The following is a 21,822-nucleotide window of genomic DNA, read 5'->3' on the forward strand; positions in this document are numbered from 1 at the left end:
TTTTCCTCCAGAGTCCTCTTTGTCCTGTGGGTTATTTAGAAGTTGTTTAATTTCCAAATTTTTCCTATCTTTCTCTCACTGTGTTCTATTTTGATTTCATTATAGTCACAGAACACACTATGTGATTTCAGTTATTCTGAATTTAGTAAGGTTTGTTTTATGACCCAGGATATAGCCCGTCTTGTGAATGTTGATGGATGCTTGAAGAGAACATATATTCTGCTGTTGTCGAGTAGAGTGCCCTAGAAATGTCAGTCAATCCTATTAGTTAATATGTTGTTGGGTTCTTTTATATCCATGCTGATTTTCTTTTTTTATATCTTTGCTGATTAATCTAGCAGTTGCTGAGAGAGGGATGTTGACATCCCTAGTTATATTTGTCCCTTTTCTATGGCTTAAGTTGTTTCCTGCCATTTTATTACTAGTTTTATTACCTTATTATTTGTTTCCTTATTTTCTGTTTGTTCTGCTTTTCATTTCTGTTTTACTTTTTCTGCTTTTCTTAGATTTGTGGCATTTTCTAGAATTTCATTTTTGTTTTTATAGTGTCTTTGAGAGTATCTCTTTGGATAGCTTTTTTAGGTGATTCTTGCTATTATAATTTACATTAAAAATTTTTTATGCTATATCATTAACAACATTTTACCACTTTGAGTACATATAAAAACCTTATCTACTTTTAGAGACCTTTACCTTCCCCCTTTATAATTATAGTAGTATTGTGTTTTCCCCAATATAATATAACTGTGTTAAGTATTTTTCTATATACATTAGGAGCACATCAAATAGGTATAATTTTTGCTTTAGCCTTTAAACATTTATTCTTAAAGAGAAGAATAGGCTTTTGTATTTACTTCCATTTCTCCCATTTCATTACTCTTTCTTCTTTTCTGTCGTTCCAAGTTTCTTCATGTTATTTACTTTCTGGTTGGAGAACTTCTGATAGGGCTCTGATGACTAGAGGAACACCAGGGTCCTTTGTCTCAGACCGATTAGATAAACAACACGGACACGTGGCGTGGTTTCAGGGTTTCAATGAGTGGAAAGTTTAATAAGAAAGAAGGAAAAGTCTCCCCTGTAGAGAGACAGAGGGAGGGGGCCTCCGAACGAAGAGGAAAACCCTGAGTGCACCAGAAAACAGTCCGTTATATTAGGAGGCTGGAGGAGGTGGTGTCTGATTTGCATAGGGCTCAGGGCATTGGTTTGACCAAGTGTGTCATTCACATAGCGAAAAACCTGGCTGTCCCACCCTGGCCTTTTAGTATGCAAATGCAGGTCTCCATGATGTCCTGCACATGCGGAGTCATCTGGAGGCAGCTATGACACTTGGCACACATGGTGATGAGGAGGAGACGGAGGAATTACCATGGTGAATGGACCCAGTTTCTAATCACCAGCATTTGCATATCAAAGCTTGCTGGCCTGGCTTTTCAAGCTGCTTTTCTATTAGAAAAGAAATGTTTCAGGAGCTACCTTTATTAAAAGAAAAAAAACCTTACTGAGGACTCCTTACCCTCTCTATCTGCCTGAAATAATTTCTTAATAACTCCTGTAATATTCCCCCCTGAGGAGATGTCACCTTAACTGCTGTTACAGGGTTTTGGGCGATGACTCTTTCTGGCCACTTCCTGCTGAAAAGGGGCGTCAAGCAGGGAAGAGCAGCTAGGGTTCCTCCTGGAGTCAATCTAAGGGTCCTCGGAAGAATGGCCAGCCCATGCATGGTTTGCTTTGCAGCACCATTTTGAGTTTGATTGCTTCTAGGCAAGAGAAAACAATTTGAGTTATAGTATTGCATATACAAGGTGCAAATATGAATACAAGACGTATAAGCAAGAGGGGGCTTAATAAAAGAGCTAACCAATTCTGTAAAGATGATTGGAATTCATTAAAGAGGGATTGTAGCCACCCGGGCTGAAGCCTGCATTTTTTCTTAGCCTGTCGATTATTTTGATTTGATCTTTAAGTACCTGTAGGTTTTCCTCTACTTGACTAGAGGTGTTAATCCAGAAACAGCAGGTTTCATTTAAAAGTGCACAGGTACCTCCTAATTCAGCTATAAGGACATCTAAGACCTGTCTATTTTGTGCTACCACTGAGGCTAAAAAGTCTGTAGATTGCCGTTGTGCCTCTATGGCACTTACAGTTGCTTTCCATCCTTGTTGTATCATAATGGAAATATTAAGTACTGATCTTTTCAAGGAGAGGGGTGCCCGTAAACCAGAATAGACCTCTGTCTATAGAATTTCTCATCCATGGTTTTTCTAAGATGATGTTATTATGTGCACGCCCTCCCCAGTCTACCCTTTCAGTTAAATCTCCATACAAAGGCATAGAAATGATAGATCTCTTTGTCTGGCATATACAAGATAATGCAGTTTCCAGAAAAGACCCTAAGTTAGGGATGTCCCCAGATGATGCTGCTGTCTCGGTAGAATTTTAAAATAACAAGTTGGGAACTATTGCTACTATAGTACAAGTTCCCTTACAAGGCCTTGGGAGGATTAAGTTTATCCAGGAGCCGCAAAGAAAATATAGCCCTGTTCCTTGAAGGGACGCCTCTAAGTTGTGGCTTGTGAGAGACACCGGCAGATTTTTCTCGTATCTTAGAAGTTTCCCTTCTTTACATATAATAGGGGCCTCCTTGGGATAAGGATATCCATGTTTAGGATAGTCATTTACGATGCTGTTTGGAATTTGACATGCCAAGTGAGAAGGATCCACCTGACAAATGGAGTCTGGAAAAATTAGAGACGTAATATGCCCTGGCCAATATCTCAGATGATCCTGTGGCAAGGGCTGTTAGTCCAGATGTCTCCAGTTCCCCAACAGATTTGTAAGCTGCTACTATGAGCAAGCATCATACAAGGGTCTGGAATTCCATGGGGGAATGTTTGGAAAGGCTCATGTGTTATTTTACTTATTTATTTACTTTTTTGAGACGGAGTCTCTCTTTGTCGCCCAGGCTGGAGTGCAGGGGCACGATCTCAGCTTACTGCAAAGCTCCGCCTCCCGGGTTCACACCATTCTCCTGCCTCAGCCTCCCAAGTAGCTGGGACTACAGGCACCCACCACCGCACCCAGCTAATTTTTTGTATTTTTAGTGGAGATGGGGTTTTACCGTGTTAGCCAGGATGGTCTCGATCTCCTGACCTCGTGATCTGCCCACCTCAGCCTCCCAAAGTGCTAGGATTACAGGTATGAGCCACTGCACCCAGCCCGTGTTATTCTTTACATTATAGTCAACGTGGTGACTTAGAGCATATCACTCCCATTGGGACTTTCAACCAGAAGGAGTGGCTAGATTCTGAAAGCCCCCTGTTAGGGCTTCTCATCCTTTTAGATCGTTCCTGTTGCGTTTTCCTCCCCACATCTTTGAACTATCAGCAATTACAAGTGTAATGTTACACTATCTGAGATCTCCCAAGTATGGTCCTTCCCTACTGCTTTTAAAGCAGAGGGAGCCGTTTGCTATTACCCGATCAACTTTTACCAGCCTGAGGGTGTGAAATTTATCTTTGGGGACAGTGTTCTTTGGCACTGGGGGAAGAGTGTTCTCCTGAGGGGAGTTAGTTACCCAGTTAAAAGTGCCCCCATACTATGTCCCATTTATGCCTCATAAATCTTTAAGGGTTAAAGGTAAAGCTAACAAAGAGAATCCTATGATGGTGAGTTATGGGTCATTGAAGGGTTCCTTAGTGTCATTAAACTGAGCAAACCACTTAGGACAGACCCAACAATTAGTCTTTTGTCCAAATGGGCCATGGCTGATACTGCAAGAGCTAAAGGATGTGACGTATTACTAAGTCTGATAAGAAGTCCTAACAGACTTATTGGTAGTAAAACGCTCATGTTTACTTCCTGTTAGTAACTGTTATTCCTACTAGGAGGATATAATAATTAAGCAAAATGCTATAGTAATTGAGATTCTCTGTCCAATATTGTACCCTGAGGGTGCTACAGTCTATAATCCTCCTGCAAATAGTAGAGTGTAGCAACTCCTGCAGGTGTGGCTTGGTAAATAATTTCCATCAAAAAGAAATTCTAATATTTGGCAATGAATCTCAAAAGGAGAGGTAGACATGGCAAAAAGTATTTGGTGAGGTAAGGGTGAGACTGAGTAAAATGAGTAGTTCTTACTCAGTTACTTTTGTGACTTTCAGCTTAAGATCTCCTATTTCTTTTTTATTTATATTTTTAAAATTATTTTTATTTTGAGACAGAGTCTTACTCTGTCACCCAGGCTGGAGTGCAGTGGCATGATCTTGGCTCACTGCAACCTCTGCCTCCCGGGTTCAAGCAGTTCTCCTGCCTCAGTCTTCTGAGTAGCTGGGACTACAGGCACGTGCCACCATGCCCAGCTACTTTTGTTGTATTTTTTAGTAGAGACGGGGTTTCACAATATTGGCCAGGCTGGTCTCGAACACCTGACCTCATTATCCACCCACCTCGGCCTCCCAAAGTGCTGGGATTACAGGCGTGAGCCACCACGCCTGGCCAAGATCTCCTATTTCTTCACATTGATATTCAGGACATTCTTCTGGGCTGTCGGGTTGCTCCCTCAGTTCTTCAGACTTTGACTCAAGTCTGATGTATCCAGGAGTAACTTTTATTCCTGTAACTTTTATTGCCTAGGGGATTAGAAGAAGAACAGTGTTAGGCCCTTCCCAGCTTGGGTTTAGGGAGGGAGGGAGAGAGAGAAGGGAGAGCCTTTACCAGTACCAAATCGCCCGGGTTAAATAGAGGTGGCCCTATTTCCTGGGATTGGGCTTTTGCTAATTGTGCTAATTCCTGTTGGAAGTGAGCCAAAGAGGTTATATGCTTAACTAGCTCAGAGGTTTCTTGATCTAATAGAAAATCACTGGTAAGGCAAGGCCTTCTGTACAGCATCTCAAAAGGGCTAAGGCCTAATTTTGAAGGGGTTTCTTATTTGTATTAAGGCCATAGGAAGAAGAGTGACCCAAGGAAGGTGAGTTTCTCGGGATAGTTTTCTGAGGTGTCCCTTGATAATATCATTCATTTTCTCTACTTTTCCTGAGGATTGGGTCTCCAAGCACAGTGGAGATGATATTCTATGCCTAAGGCTTTTGAGACCCCTGTGTGACAGCTGCCTTAAATGAGAGCCCATTGTCACTTTGAAGGTACCTACATAGACCAAAACGGGGAGTTATTTCATTAACTAACACTTTTATTACCTCAGAGGCTTTTTCTGTATGGCATGGAAATGCTTCTACCCAGTTACTGAAGTATCTACCCATACCAGCAGGTATTGAATGCCTTTTGTTTTTGGCATATGGGTGAAGTCTATCTGCCAGTCTTCCTCTGGATAACTTCCTGTTCTTTGGGTTTGAGGAGGAAGGAGTTGCCTGTTCAGGGAATTATTTTTAAGACAGACTTCACAAGCATTAACAACTTGCTTGATTGTTTTTAGTAAGTTCTCTCGTGAAAACAATCTCTGGCACATTGATAAGTTTTATCCTTTCCCAAGTGAAAAGCTTGGTGAAAAATTTTAAGGGCTTTCTTTTGGCTGGAGGCTGGAAAGTGGAGTTTGCCATCCTCTAACTGTAGCCATCCTGAGGGCTGAAAAGTATCCTCGAGAAGTGGCCCATTCTATTTCTGTAGGGGAGCACTGAGGTTTAATTTCTTTTATGGAGCCTTCCCAGATTAGAGGGGTTTGAAGTGTGTTAATATCTTGAGGCTTCTTTGCCACTGACATAGCTGCCTGATCAGCTAATCTATTTCCTTGGCTACCTCATCTCTTCCCTTTTGATGTCCCCTACAATGCATCACTGCTATTTCTCATGGAAGGAAAACTGAGGTAATAGCCTGTTAATTTTCTGGTGATATTTTATAGGAGATCCATTGGTAATAAGAAAATGCCTTTCCTTTCAAATGACAGCATGAGCATGGAGATGGCAGCATGAGCATGGAGAACCAGGAAAGCATACTTGGAGTCAGTGTAAATGTTAACTACCTTTCCTTTGTTTAATTCAGTTGCTCTTGTAAGAGCTGTTAGCTCAGCTAATTGAGTGCTTGTGCCTGGAGGGAAAGATGCACTTTCAATGATGTCATTTAGAGTGACTACTGGTATCCTGCCTGACTGATCCCTTTTTCTACAAAAGAGCTCCCATTTGTGAAGAGGGTCCAGTCCTGGTTCTCTAGGGGAGTTTCCCTGAGGTCTTCCCTGGCTGCATAGGTCTGTACTATGACTTGTTCACAGTTATGCTCAGGTTCCCTCGTTTCCTTGGGGAGGAAGGCGGCTGTGTTTAGGCGAGAACAGGTCTTTAATTGGATGCTGGAATCCTCCAGTAGCAGGGCATCATATTTAAGGGGCTGGCTATCTGTTAGCCGAAGTCTCCCCCTAGAGTACTGTAGTCCTACCATGTTATATGGAGTGTAAACAGTTAAATCATTTCTTAGGGTTAATTTGGAGGCTTCTGGAACCAGCAGAGCCACTGAGGCAATGGCCTGAAGACATGCTGGCCATCCTTTAGCCATCAAATCAAGTTCGTTGCTTAGGTAACCCACTGGCTGTTGAGCTGCTCCTGAGGCCTGTGTTAAAACTCCTACAGCCATTCTCTTCCTTTCTGATACATACAGATTGAAGGCCTTCCCTACAGGAAGGCTGAGAGCTGGTGCCTTAAGCAAGTCTTGTTTTAGCTGGTCAGAGGCCTTTAGAGCTTCAGATTCCCAGATTAAAAGATGAGTTTTAGCTCCCTGAGTTTCTTTTCTTTTTTCTTTCTTTCTTTTTAGTTTTTTTTTTTTTTTTTTTTTTTTGAGATGGAATCTCGCTCTGTCACCCAGGCTGGAGTTCAGTGGCGTGATCTTGGCTCACTGCAACCTCTGCCTTCCGGGTTCAAGGAATTCTCTCTCAGCCTCCCAAGTAGCTGCTTTTCAAGCTGCTTTTCTATTAGAAAAGAAATGTACAGGGCACAGTGGCTCATGCCTGTAATCCCAGCACTTTGGGAGGCCAATGCGGGCAGATTGCCTGGGGTCAGGAGTTCCAGACCAGTCTGGCCAACATGGTGAAACCCTGTCTCTACTAAAAACACAAAAAAATTAGCCAGGCTTGGTCGCGTGTGCCTGTAATCCCAGCTACTGGGGAGGCTGAGGCAGGGGAATTGCTTGAACCAGTGAGGTGGAGGTTGCAGTGAGCCGAGATCACACCACTGCACTCCAGCCTGGGTGACAGAGTGAGACTCCGTCTCAAAAAAAACAGAAAAGAAATGTTTCAGGAGCTGCCTTTACTAAAAGAAAAAAAAAACCTTACCGAGGACTCCTTACCCTAACTGCCTAAAATAATTTCTTAATAACTCCTGTAATAGTTCCTAGAGCATTATTTTAGGGATGATCTGTTGGTGATAATTTCCTTAAATTTTTCTGAGAATATTATTATTTACTCTTCATTCCTAATGAGTATTTTCTGTTGACATAGAATTCTGGATTGACAGGCTTGGGATTTATTTGTTTGTTTGTTTAGCACTTGAAGTTTTTTTGTACATTTCCTGATATGGTTTGGATGTTTGTTCCCTCCAAATCTCATGCTGAAATGTGATTCCCAGTGTTGGAGGTAGAGCCCAGTAGAAGGCAATTAGATCATGGGAGCAGATCCCTCATAAATGGCTTATGACCATGCCCTTGGTGATATGTGAGTTCTTGCTCAGTTAGTTAACCTGAGATCTGGTTGATTCTGAGACCGCCCACCCTGGCTCTTTTACTCCTGCTCTTGCCATGTGATGTGCCTGCTTCCACTTTGCCTTCTGCCATGATTGTAAGCTTCCTGAGGCCCTCAACAGAAGCTGAACAGATGTTTGTGCTATGTATACAGCCTGCAGAACCATGAGCCAATTAAACTCCTTTTCTTTATGCATTACCCAGTCTCAAATATTTATTTACAGTGATGCAAGAACAGCCTAACACATTTCCTTTTGGCCTTCTTGGTTGCAGATGAGAAATTCATTCTAATTTGAATTGTCATTGCCTACTGGGAATTTCTCTCTATTTTAGTTGCTTTCAAGATGTTTACTTTGTGTTTAGTTTTTAGTATTTTGATTATGATGTGTTATAAGGTAGATTTATTTTGATTCATTTTGTTTGGGGTTCACTTGGATTCTTGAGTCTGTGTTTTTGTTTTTGCCAAATTTGTAAAAATTTTATTTTAGAAACAAAATACTCAAATGTTTTATTATTTTATCATCTTAGAAACTCTTTCTCATCTCTTAAATACTGGAGTGAAATGAATGTTACCTCATTTTTTCTTGTCCCACAGGTTGCTGACAGTCTGGTTGTTGTCATCTTTTTATTTTTTCAGTCTGTTTTTTCTGTTGTTCTTTTTCTTTTTCTTTTTTCTTTTTTTTTTGAGATGGAGTCTCGCTCTGTTGCCCAGGCTGGAGTACAGTGGTGCCATCTCTGCCTCCCAGGTTCAAGCAATTCTCCTGCATCAGCCTCCTGGGTAGCTGGGACTACAGGAACGTGCCATCACGCCTGGCTAATTTTTTGTATTTTTTTAGTAGAGACAAGGTTTCACCATATTAGCCAGGATGATCTTGATCTCCTGACCTCATAATCTGCCCGCCTCAGCCTCCCAAAGTGCTGGGATTACAGGCGTGAGCCACTGCACCCGGCGCTTTTCTGTGTTGTTCTTATTAACTAATTTCTATTGCTTTTTCTTCAGGTTCATTGATTTTTTTTTCTTTCTTATCTTTATTCTTCTGTTGAGCCCATCTAATCAGTTTTTGTTTGTTACTGTATTTTTCAGTTACATAATTTGCATATGGTTCTTTTATATCTTCTATTTCTTTGCTGAAATAATCTTTGTTTTTTTCTAATTTTCTTTTCAACAGCATTCGTAATGGTTGCTTCCATGGAAACATTTTTTTCTGATGACTGCTTCCAAATCTTTGTCAGATAATTCCAGCATCTGATTCATTTCGGTGTTGACATCTGTTGATTGTGTTTTCTTATTCTAGTTGAGATTTTCCTAGCTCTTGCTATATTAAGTGATTTTAGGTAGTATCTCAGACATTTGAGACATTTTGTTATGAGACTTTGGATCGCATTTAATTGTCTTTGTAGTAGGGAGTCACCTTGGTAGCATACAGGTCTTGGCTTACTTTTTAAATTTTGGTCAGTTTTACATGTAGTTAGTTCATTGTTAAGTGTCCTATCCAGGATTACATTTCAAGATTTAACTATTCCTTTTTCCATCTACCTTTTCTCCCGAATCTTCTTCCTCCTGTCTGTTTGGGAGACACCACTTGCTACAGCTATGTGATGACAGCAGTGGAAGTCCAGGCTTCCTCCTCAGCTTCTCCTAATAGCAACTCAATAGGGGAAGCCAAACACCTCCTGCTACCAATAAGCCTAAGTGAAAGTTCAGGATATGTTTTCTGCTTCTGCTTAACACCACTCTAGAGGAGATATTATGAAGTACTACTTAGTACTGTTTGGAAGTGGATAGAAGTTCAGGCTTTTCACTTGCTGCCTGCTCAAACCAGGTGGCACATGAAACTAGGCTTCTTATTTGATTTCCGCGGACACTAATAGAGAAGGGCCCAGTTTTTTTCCCATTGAGTTTGGCATTGTCGGGTTTCTGTCCTACCACGTACCCTTATCTGGTCCTTTTCCTAGAGAAAGCAGGCTTTTCTTGGGCTCTTTCATCAGCACCTATTGGCATTTCTGGGAAACAGAATTCTACGGTACCCAGTCTATGATATATAGGAAGTGAAAAGAAGATGCAAGTTATAGAGTCCAGAAATAAATCCATACATCTAGTGGAAGAAAGAATAGTTTCTTCAACCAAAGGTACATTGGATTCACCTTAGTAGCTTTTAAAAAAGATTAATGCTTGGTCTCTTCCCCAGACAGATATAATCAGAATGAGAGACAGGTCAGGGAGGTAGACTGAATCAGTATATAAAACATTTGCAGGCGATTTAAATGGGGGCCAACATTGAGAAGCTCTGTTTGAAGCACATACTTCCCATCATTGATGAGTTTTTTCAGATAGCCATTTGACCCAATTCTGGCCAGTAAGAGTCTTTGTAAGGTAACTTTTACAAGGACGCTTGTTCTTTTAAGCATCGTCACATGTGGATATGAATCTTGGAATTGCTGTGAGCATCTTGCTAAAGGCTCACGAATATAGCCAACACTTGGAATGCAAATGAGAAAGATGGAAAGAAACCTAGTCTTAATGTCCCTCATCTGCCAAATTAGCTTGCACTGGAGTCTTTTGTGCCTCTGTACTTTCCATTATATGAAAAAAAAAAAAATGTCCTTACCGTTTCAGCCATAAGTTTGAATTCTGACTGGTATCTGGAAGCTTCTAAACTGCTATAGCTAATGAGAAGAAAAACTAGTGGTAAACTATATTGCTATTCTCTACCATATCCATTTTCTGTTGCTGTAACAGAATCCTTGAGACTGGGTAATTTATTTTAAAAAGAGGTTTATTGTCTAGGCGTGGTGGTTCACATCTGTAATCCCAGCACTTTGGGAGGCTGAGGCGGGCAGATCACCTGAGGTCAGGAGCTCGAGACTAGCCTGACCAATATGATGAAACCCTGGCTCTACTAAAAATACAAAAATTAGCTGGGTGTGGTGGCATGCACCTATAATCCTGGCTACTCAGGAGGCTGAGACAGGAGAATCGCTTGAACGTGGGAGGTGAAGGTTGCAGTGAGCCGAGATCAGATCGTGCCATTGCACTCTAGCCTGGGCAACAAGAGTGGAACTCCATCGCGCAAAAAAAAAAAAAAAAAAAAAGTTTATTTTGGCTGGGAAGTCCAGGATCAGATGGCCACATCTGGTCTGTTCTGAGGGTTGCATGCTGTGTCATAACATGACAGAGAAGCAGAAGGGGAAGTGGGTGCATGTAAAAGGCATAGAACTCCAGGGGCAGCCTCACTTTATACCAACCTATTTGTGGTAATTAATCTAGTACTGTGATAGTGAGAACTCACTCAATCCCTTGAGAATTAACCTTGTCCCTGGAAAGCGACATTAATCCTTTTAAATGATCTAATCACCTCTTAAAGGTCCCGTCTCTCAAAATCACCATACCAGGGACCAAATTTTCAACACATGAATTCTAGGGGACAAACTCAAACCATTGCACGTGTTTTTCTAATATATGTTGTATATAAATGTAATGAGAATAAACTTCTCTAGTGAATTTATTGATAGGTATAGAAGTTTCCTCCAGTATTAGATTTTGTTTGCTACTTATGTTAAGATGCCAGAGTAGTTGATACTGTTATTGCTTGTTTTGTCAAACTGCTTTCCCAACAGATATCTTTCTACCATGTTAGCAGCAATAAGTATTCCTTGTCTTTATTTTTTATCATTGGGTTTTATTTTGGGGGTTGTTTTTTGCCCATGGCATGTCGTTATAATTTCCCATTTTCTTTTTTTATTTTAACTGAACATGTTGATCATTTGTCTGTTTTTACTCATAAGTTATATTTTTTGGTGGGGGTGATTATCTAATCATGCCTTTTGTACCACAGTTTAACAGCTTTGGAACTTGGGGAAGTTGTAGTTACTCTTAAATGCCTACATGATAAAATTAGTATGAGGTTAAAATGAGATAGTTTTCTAAAGTTCTCTGAGTACTTTGGCAATGAAAATATTAGCAATCCTTTATCAATTTGCTATAAATAATTGTTACCATCTTTGTTTCCCCTTTTATGGCATTATTTATTTAATACAAAATTATATTTTAAGTAATATTTAGCCAAATATGTCACTTTCCAGTCACAATTTAAATATAAGAATAAAAGGCATAACAAAATGATATAGATATATGCAAGAGTTAATGTGGCAATAATGTAAACTAACAAAAATATTGTGATAGCCTGAAAGTGAAAAGTATTTTCAATCAAATGTTTCTTTATCTTTTCATATTTATTATATGCTCTTTAAACCAGTTTGCCTAAGGTCAGGTTGTTTTCTAAAAGTGCTATGTCACATGTGAAGTCTTTTTTCTCAACCACATCATTGGTATGGAAACAGTTACCAAGTTAACCCATTTATGCCTAGTGCTCCATTATTGGCATGCTAAGCTTGTGGGAGTTATTTATATCCTACTGCTCAAGGTCATTGTCAAGGCCTGATTTTTCACACAAAAAACGTTTGCTACCTCTGGCATAAATGGGTTAATAGATGAGGACAAAAGTCGACCAGGTTAAAAAATGTGAAGAATGTAACCTATCAAAGTTGATTTCATTCAATTTTTTTTTACAGAAACATGATCAGGGGCAAGTCTTGTTGGATATAGTCTTCAAGCATCTTGATTTGACTGAGCAGGACTATTTTGGTTTACAGTTGGCTGATGATTCCACAGATAACCCAGTAAGTTTAAGATTTTGTCTTTCATTTTTATTTAGTTTTTCCTCTCAGTTTAGTATACAGAGTCCTTTCTGATTTACAGTGTTCACTGATTTGATGAGTTTTTTTTTTTACTGGACTTAAATAGAGGTAATTCTTTTGCTTTTGTTCCTCTTGACGTTTTAATCTTTCAGAAGTTATTAGCTTTAAGGTTTTCATAATTATGTCAGGTAATGTCACTTTCATTAATTATGTGTCTCAGACAACTAAAAAGTAAATCCAATTTATGCCTGTTGACTGAAAGAGAGGAAATTGGGCATAAAGGTTAAAATACCTTCAGATGTGTATAAATTAGTCCGCACTAAAGTAAAATGAGTTTTTTATTGTATTTATGGAGAGCTATTTCTAATAAAAATTCTTAATTTATTCAATGTCAAATTTCCAAATTTCATCAGAGACCCTCACAAATAAGATAGAGATTAAATTTCAGAGCTGCACAATTATTTGGCATTAAATTCCTTGGATTTTTACTTATTCTTCAGTAATTGCAATTGTGGTTCTTTTAATTAGATAGATCACATCATAGAAATAGAAGATAGCATGTGATGAGTAATAGAAATGTTTACTTTGACAATTAAGTGTTATAAAATGCACTAAAGGATATACCTTACTCTGAACTGAGATAAAGGGTATACAAGCAAATTCTGATTCAATTCTTTGTAAATTTATATGCTTATACAGTGAGGGACTTCTACAATAAAGTGTATTCTTTTGATTAGTGTAAGAGGATCTCTATTTTGAAGGGAATATTTTGTATACTTTTAGAAAAATTAGGAGGCTGAAGAAATTGTTCTGGATTAATGTTTTAGAAATCTGTTTATAAGGCTATATTAATAGAAGGGCTATAGAAAATACAAATAATGTTTATGAGAAAAGTTTGGTTTTTTTCTTCCTCTGTCTCATGGTTGGGATCTTCGTTCTCTGAATGAATAGCTAGTGGGAATTATATATCAAACGTTAAATACTACCACTTATTTTTTTTACATCATTTACTGATTTTGTATTACAAACCAGCCATGGAAAAATATGAGGATGACACAAAGAAAAACAAACCAAGGGCCAGCTAGTCTCAGTAAAAATAAATGCTTTTATACTGAACTAAAATTAAAATAAACTTTCCTCATACTTTGATGCCTTCACTAGACCACTTGAGCTTCTTCAGGGGCCTAGAGTTATACTGTTGTTTCCTGATAAACAAACCCATGTAAAAATGGAAGTGAGTAGAAATGTCAGTAATGCAACCTTTCCCAGGTTGAACCTAAAATAATCAAAAGGGTGAGAATGTAGTTCAAAGAGAGTTTATTCAAGTGCAAAGGTTGAGGACCTCAGCCCAGGATACACTTGCAAGTTGCCTTGGAGAGTGCTCTGGAGAACATAAGAAAGGTTCAAGTTTTTAAAGAATAAAGAGGATCAATCAGGAGAGCAAGTAAGTGCAAAAGTTGTTCTTCAGGAATTCTCATTGATTTACAGAAATAACATTGGTTAGCGATTGGCTATACATGGTTGAACTATAGGGTATATAACATTTTATGGCTACTTGGCTTCAGTCTACAGCCCACATAGCAAGTAGCTTCAAGAGGTAACTATGTAGCTGAAGGGAGAGTGAGATGTGACTGCTGTTACTTTTTAAATGCCTTTCTTGTCCTGATCATTTAAAGGTGCTCATATTCCTCAGATAAAAGGTTTTTTTCCTTTCTTACCAGAAAGGCAAATTGTGAGCCAAGCAAATACCTGAAAGGTGACTGTTACACCTCATTAAGTATACCTCATGAAGAGAAAAAATAGATAATTCTTAGATCTTGCTGACCCTCATAAGTCAGGCCCTCTAGCCATAGGCTGGCATTAGATTGACGGGGTAAGTGACAAGATGACAAAAGAGGAAGAGACCAGTGACTCACCACTGTAGTCACTACCATAAGTATGAAACCCATCCTTTTCAGGAAGTACTCCAGAAGGATTAATATTGAGATCGTGTATACTACAAGAGGTAAAAATTCTATCACATAAATTTGTATACAAAAAGACATATCATATACAAAAAGATGTAGAGCTAATTACACCAGAATGAATGTAGGGAAAAAGGTATTTAGAGCTAGATTGATCTTTTTGCTGTCTCCTACTTTTTCTTTCTTTGTCTTTCTATATTGAGTATTCCTTCTCAAATAAGATACATTCCAAGTTCCAAGAGTCCAGTTGTTTATGATTCAAAGTAATTCTTCCAGAAAAGTTAGAATCATAGAATTTTAAAGGTCCAAAAGAGGCTTTAGAGATTATCTAGCCTCACACTCTAATTTTTCATAAGACATTATCCCAATCCAAAGCTACTTCCTGGCATTAGTGAAACTAGGACCTGGATCTCCTAACTCCCCACTGCAGTTTCATTATTTAAATATTTGGAAAAATTTTTGAGATGCCAAAATATGTCCACAGAAGGATCTTTAGAGCACAAATCTTATAAATAGTGTCCCATTTCTAGTTGTCAAGAGCACAAATCTTGTAAGTAGCGTTCTAATTCTAGTTGTCAATGTGAAATTAAGGCTTTGAGGATAATTAACGGACTGAAGGAAAAAGATGCTATGCTTCAAGAGAAAGGAATAGGGGAGTATCATTTATAAAACATCTACTGTGAATTTTTTAATCAACTAAATGTTTTGCTTATAATATTCCATTTTATTCTCACAATGCTTTCTTCACTTATGATGAAAGTGTCATTAAAATCATTTTAAAGATGAAAAACTAATGCTTATAAAAGTCAACTAATTTGTTTAATGTCACGCAAATTAGTGAAGTAGCTGAGAAAGGACTTGAACTCAGATCTAACTTCAAAGCCTGTACTCTCTACCATATGATGTTGCTTCCGAAGTGATGATGATATGGATGCATAGGATTTACAGAGTAAATGAACATATTAAGGAGAGGAGGTAACCATATAATAAAATTACTATCAGTGATCAAAAGGAATTTGATAAGATTCTACAAGAATTAATTCTCACCTATCTTTAGCTCATAGTTTTTAAATCTTAAAACTTATGTATGTTACATGTACATATGCACATGTATGTATATATTATATGTATATTTATGCGTATTTTTATATATTAGTGTTAGAGAATTAGAACTGTTGCCTTAGACATTGAAATTAATGTAATTGAGTTTATAATTGATAAAAGGCACCTAGCATTTTGTTTTTTTCTCATAAGTATTAAATAACAAATACAGAATAATAACTGACTGTCTTTTCCTTTAGAATCTTCCTTAGTAATGAGTTCCAGTGCAACAAAGAAAATTACTTAAAGCTTTGACTTTTCAGAATTTCTCATGCTTTAATTTAAGGCCTGTTTATCACAGTTTTAGCTGTTAGCATAATATCCTGTTGTAGTAGTAATATTCAGTAAATGTATGTTGAATGAATGAGGAAAATAATATTGTAGTTATAATTCATTATGCATTATTTCTTTAATTTTATGAGCAGTTAAAGGTGGCTTTTTCTTAGTGGTCTTTATCAGCATGTTATTTAACAGAGCCTTGAGATTATATTATTCCTGTGGATTTACTGTTTCTTTCCCTATTAAATTGAATTATACTGCTCTTAAGTAGGATAGAGGATAGATTATTAATTATTGTTGGCCTGATCTTTCTGCAGGTTCATTCTTCTGGTAGTTCTTGTTGGATTATGATATTTGACTGGTTTACTCCTCTTTGCATAGCTCCTAACCCTGTGGTTTTCAAACTGGAGCTTGCATGAGAAACGACTGGAAGGCTTCTTAAAATACAGATTTCTGGGACCTATGCCTAGAGATTTATAAATCAGAAGGTCTACTTTGGAACTCAAGAAATTGCCTTTCAAATAAGTTTCCTTGTATCACTAATGCTGCTAGTCCAAGGAACCATATTATGAAAATCACTACTCTAACCCAGTATACTGTTAATTAACACTACTAAATTATGACATATTTTACTTGGGATAATTTTATTTACCCTTTGAAGATTTCTTTTATGTAACTCAATTTTTACATTATTTATTTCATTAGGTTTGAGTAAATACGGGAAAAGTCACATAGAGGCTGACCGTTATTTCAACAAGACATGTTTGAATACATGGTTGCTAAAATGCTTAAATTTATTTATATATTTCACTATTTCTCTCTTACCTGTTCATATGTTTCTACTGTAATATCTTAATTCAAGCTCTTATTTACCTGTTGTGTAATCCTCTTTGGTAGCCTGCTAAATGCTATTTTTTCTTCTTGTCTTGTTTAACTCTGTTGTATTTTGAGAGGGAATGGCCAAGAGACCTGGGGTGCACAGAAGTGTTTAAGAAAGAAGCAGGAGCATATGCAGAGATCAAGAGTGAAGAAACAGGAATGCTGAATTTGAAGAACTGGAAAAAAGTTTTAGTATTAAACTTTTATTTAATAAAAGGAGAAGGGGTAAAAGATGAGGTTTGAGCAGTACATGATATCATGAAATGCCTTTCAATCCATGATAAAATCAAACTTACCTATGAATTTATTTATATGACTAAACACAAGACTTGTATTTTACACATATCCCTTTCGTTATAGTGTAGCCAGCAACTAATAGACAGTTGGGAGATTGTTGGAATAAAGAAATTGCTAAGACAGTAGTGGTTGGCTGTGGGGAATGAAGAAAAGAAGATGAGTGCTAGAGATAATTCAGTTAGGAGATAAAGTCAGCAGGACTGGTTGATTTGATTCAGATAGAGTGAGTTCATGAGGAAAAGGGGTAAATCAAGGTTACTACTTCAAATTCTGCTTTTGGCAACTTGGTAAATAGAAAAAACATGCAAATAGTATTGTTGGTTTTCTTTTTCATTTCAAAATGTTTATTTCTATCATATGGAAATACAGTTAAGTTTGTGTATTGATTTTGTATTCTGTACCCTTCCTGAACTCACTTAATTCTAGTAGCTTTTTGTAAATTCTATAGAATTTTGTACATAGATTATCATGTAGGTATATGGTAAATTACATTGATTTTCAATTTTTAAACCAACTTTGTGTTTCTGGGATAAACCCCAAGATAACTAACTGATTGTATATTAAGCTTGTATCTTGAGACCTTGCTAATACACATTACTGTTAGTAGTAGTTTTCATTGATTCCTTAGGATTTTCTGTGTAAATGATCATGTCTTTTGTAAATAGGGACAGTTTTACTTCCTCCTTACAAGTCTTTATCCTTTTTGTTTTTCTCATTTTTTAATTCATTATTGCACTGGCCGAGGCCACCAGGGCAAAGATGAATAGAAGTGATAGGCGCAGACTACCTTGTCTTGTTCCCGATCTTAGAGGAAAATACTGAAAATACTGTTTCCCCATCAAGTATACTGTTGAGTTTTTTCCCTAAATCAATGTAACTGAGGCATAAATTACAGAGAATAAAATTCAACAGCCATTCATAATGAAAACTCAATGAAACTTGGAAAAGAAAGGAACCTTTTTACTGTGACAAAGGACATTTAATAAATACTTAAAGATGCATCCAGGAAATGCAAAGTAAAACCACAATGAAGTAGTACTTCCTCTAGAAGTAGTATACCCACTAGTAGTATATCCAGTGAAGTAGTATATCCACTAGAATACTTAAAATTAAAAATTATTTCAATACCAAGTGTTGACAAGGATGTGGAACAACTGATAAAATTGCTTGTGGTAATTTAAAATGATACAACCACTTTTTGAAAAATAGTTGGAAATTTTCTTGTAAAATTAAATGTAGATTTAATATATACTGTTGGGAACAGGCCCCCCCAAAATCTGGCCATAAACTGGCCCCCAAACTGGCCATAAACAAAATCTCTGCAGCACTGTGACATGTTCCTGTTGGCCATAACTCCCGCGCTGGAAGGTTGCGGGTTTACCGGAAATGAGGGCAAGGAACACCTGGCCCGCCCAGGGCGGAAAACCGCTTAAAGGCATTCTTAAGCCACAAACAATAGCATGAGCGATCTGTGCCTTAAGGACATGCTCCTGTTGCAATTAACTAGCCCAACCTATTCCTTTAATTCGGCCCATCCCTTCGTTTCCCATAAGGGATACTTTTAGTTAATTTAATATCTATAGAAACAATGCTAATGACTGGCTTGCTGTTAATAAATACGTGGGTAAATCTCTGTTCGAGGCTCTCAGCTCTGAAGGCTGTGAGACCCCTGATTTCCCACTTCACACCTTGGTATTTCTGTGTGTGTGTCTTCAATTCCTCTAGGGCCGCTGGGTTAGGGTCTCCCTGACCGAGCTGGTCTCGGCATATACCACTGAGAAATCCCACTTTTAGCTATTTATCCAAGAGAAATGAAAACATGTCACTTAAAGCCTTGTATACAAATGTTCACAGTAGTTTTATTCATAATAGCCCAAATGTGAATTAACTTTAATGTCCATCAATAAACAAAGGGATGAAAAGTAACTGCTGTATTCTATAGAGTAGAACACTATATGGTTCCATTTATATTAACTTACAGAACAAGCTAAACTGACACATAGTGACCAAAAGCAGATCAGTGGTTGCCTGGGATTTGGCGGACTGATTGCAGAGAAGCACAGGAAACCCTTTAGGGTGATAGAAATGTCTTGATTGTGGATGGTGATGGTTACCTGGCTGTATACATTTGTCACAGTTTGAACTGCATATTGCAAACGGGTGCAGTTAACCTGGCTGGACCCACAGTCTGTATTCTGTGTCCAATTTGGGAGCAGTATCTCTACTTATTTCTTAAAGGTTCAAACTTCTCCTCTTTCTTGGGACTCTGGAGTCTAACTATACATGGATAGTTCAGCTGTCAGCCAGAGTTTGGAGCTAATCCTCTTTCTGAGTTCTCCTTTTCAGAATCTCCTCCTCAATTTTCTGTTTTTTCCCCCCATTCCTAAACTCTGTCCTCTGACACCTCAAGTTAGTAAGGATGCCCTCTGCCTGTGTAGGATTTGAACTTGCCCTTAGGCAAAGATTGCTAATATATATCTCAGCCCTTGCAGTTTTTCTGTTTTTCAAGAATAGACTTTCCTCCTCTTTCTGCCTACTTTTGGTTGCTTTCCAGTGTCAAATAGTACACTCATGAACACACAGAGAATAAAAATGAATGCCATCAGCAGACAAGAAATTTTAAAGATTTTTTAAAAGATTGAATGTTGACATTCAGTGTTGACAGGATTGGTGGAAGAGTCAAACCAGAGGAAAACTTACCAAAAAGGTGTTGAAGAGGAGAGATTTCTGGGTAATGTAGTACGGGTATCAAAGTGATTAACTGAGAAACTATTTGAGGCCACTTGGCCTCCTCTTTTCCCCTTTTCTAATTGAACAGAGGGCAGCAGATACAGTTCCCTGTGGAATAAAGCTGTGTGTTAGGGTATGGTTGTTGGGGGAAAAACTGGTTTTTCTTTAGCAATATGATTATCCACCTTGAAAGCTCAAATGAATCATTTGGAAAACTATTACAACTAGTAAGACTTAGAGCTCAGCAAACAAATATCAGTACCTTTTTATATACCATTTAGGAGACATACTCCAACAAAATAGCAAATCACATTTTTTTTAAAACCCAGATTCATTAAACATCTAGGAATAAACTTAAGCAGGAGTGTCAAGAGCCATGTGAAAAAAAAATAGAATTTTGCAGGAAGATATAGAAATTATGAATAAATGGAGACATACCATGCTCATAATGAGGAATGCTCAGTATTGTAAAAGATTTTAGTTTCATTGGTAAAACCAGTGGTATTGCTGGTTAGTATCTGAATGGAATTTTTGGGGAGAAGATTTGACAATAGGATCCTCAACTTCCTCTGGAAGAGAATCTGGATAAACTTAGCCAGATATATAAAATATAATCAACTCGTCCTAACAGATATACAAATGTAATATGATGACATAGTACTTAAAATAGTGTGTTCTTAGTATGGATATAAGTCATTGGGGTAGAAGAAACAGCCCAAGTATCAATTTTTGTCTATATGAAAACAGTTTATTATAATGATGGTATTCAAGATAGGTATTGGAACAATTGGTTAAACATGGGAAAATATGTATTTAGATTCCTAATAGATACCATATATAAAAATAAATTCCAATGTAAATTTAAATGTAAAACAATAGTATAAAAATGTTGGGTAAGAGTTGGAAACATTTTTAATAATATTTGTTTGTTATGATCATCCTAGGCAACAATAGTTCATGCATTTGTAAAGGAAATGTTGATAGGTTTCACTGCATAACATATAGAATATACACTGAGGACAAAATACCAACTGGAGGGAAATACTTGCAACATATGTAACATAATATTAAAATCTAGAAGAGCTTCTACAAATAATAAATAAAAGTCAGATAACCCAATAGAAAAATGGGAAGATAACATGAACAGAAGAAGGGTAACTATTAATAACAAATGTGACAAGATATTCAGCTTCACTGGTTAATCAGAGATATGCCAATTACAATGATAACACTCTGCATACTAGATTAGCAAAAATACAGATTCACACTACCTGTTTCTGGCAAAGGCTCAGGGGAAATGTGCATTCTCAAGACACTTGGTGAGAGTGTAAAGTGAAAAAGTGTTTTTGGAAGGCAGATAACAGCATATATCAAAATTAAAAAATTGTTGTATGGAAGAATTTCTCTTGCAACACTATTTTAAATAGGAAATAGTAATGGAAAAACCTGAAACCCTCATAAGAGAATAGTTGAATAAAGTATGTGACATCTGCTGGGCATGGTGATGCATGCCTATAGTCCCAGCTACTGGGGAGGCTGAGGCAGGAGAACCACTTGAGCTCAGGAGTTCTGGACTGTAGTGCACTATGCTGATTGGGTGTCTGCACTAAGTTCAGCATCTATCTATATATATATCTATATATATCATTATTAAATGCTTGTATGCAGGTGTGCCACAGCATTATAAGGTATACTTACTAATATGTGAACAGAGGCTCCTCTTTGGATGGAAGAGTAGAATTGGAAGAGCCATAATAAAGGCCTTTTATGTTTTTTTGGTCTGTGTGTGTGTGTGAGAGAGAGAGAGAGAGAAAAAAAAAAACTTGAATGTTTTATATTGATACTGTTATTTTAGTAATAATTTTATTATAGAAAACAAAAGGATAAACAATCATTCATCTAAACTTGGCTATGCTTTCAAATCCCTTGGGAAACAAAAAAAATTGCTGACACCCTATGCCTAGAGATTCATGGTTAGTTGGTCTATTCACCTAAATATCTGAAGAAAGTCCCTTTGCGAGTCTGATACTCATTGACTCATTCATAGTCACCCATTTGGTTAAGTCACCTGATTTTATAATAAAATGATGAAAGACTTGAGAGGTGAAAGGGGAGCTGTAGTGGGAAAATATTCAGACGAGGATTTATCAAACCCCACTAGTTCTCCAGCATTGTTTTTGTTTTAATTTTATTTAGCCATTGT

The 21,822-nt window shown here is 37.6% G+C and overlaps 1 protein-coding gene across 4 annotated transcripts in view; it reads left to right on the top strand.

The window, feature by feature from the left end:
- The window catches only part of PTPN4 (protein tyrosine phosphatase non-receptor type 4), a 226,098-nt gene that overhangs the window by 90,627 nt on the left and 113,649 nt on the right, over nt 1-21,822 (top strand). For all 4 annotated transcript variants that reach the window (XM_003277173.4, XM_030801359.1, XM_030801360.1 and 1 more), the window contains one exon: nt 12,244-12,351. In XM_003277173.4, the coding sequence (XP_003277221.1) occupies nt 12,244-12,351 (108 nt within the window). The remainder of the gene's footprint in view (nt 1-12,243; nt 12,352-21,822) is intronic.

Source organism: Nomascus leucogenys, chromosome 20 (assembly GCF_006542625.1).
Source record: "Nomascus leucogenys isolate Asia chromosome 20, Asia_NLE_v1, whole genome shotgun sequence".
Taxonomy (NCBI): domain Eukaryota; kingdom Metazoa; phylum Chordata; class Mammalia; order Primates; family Hylobatidae; genus Nomascus; species Nomascus leucogenys.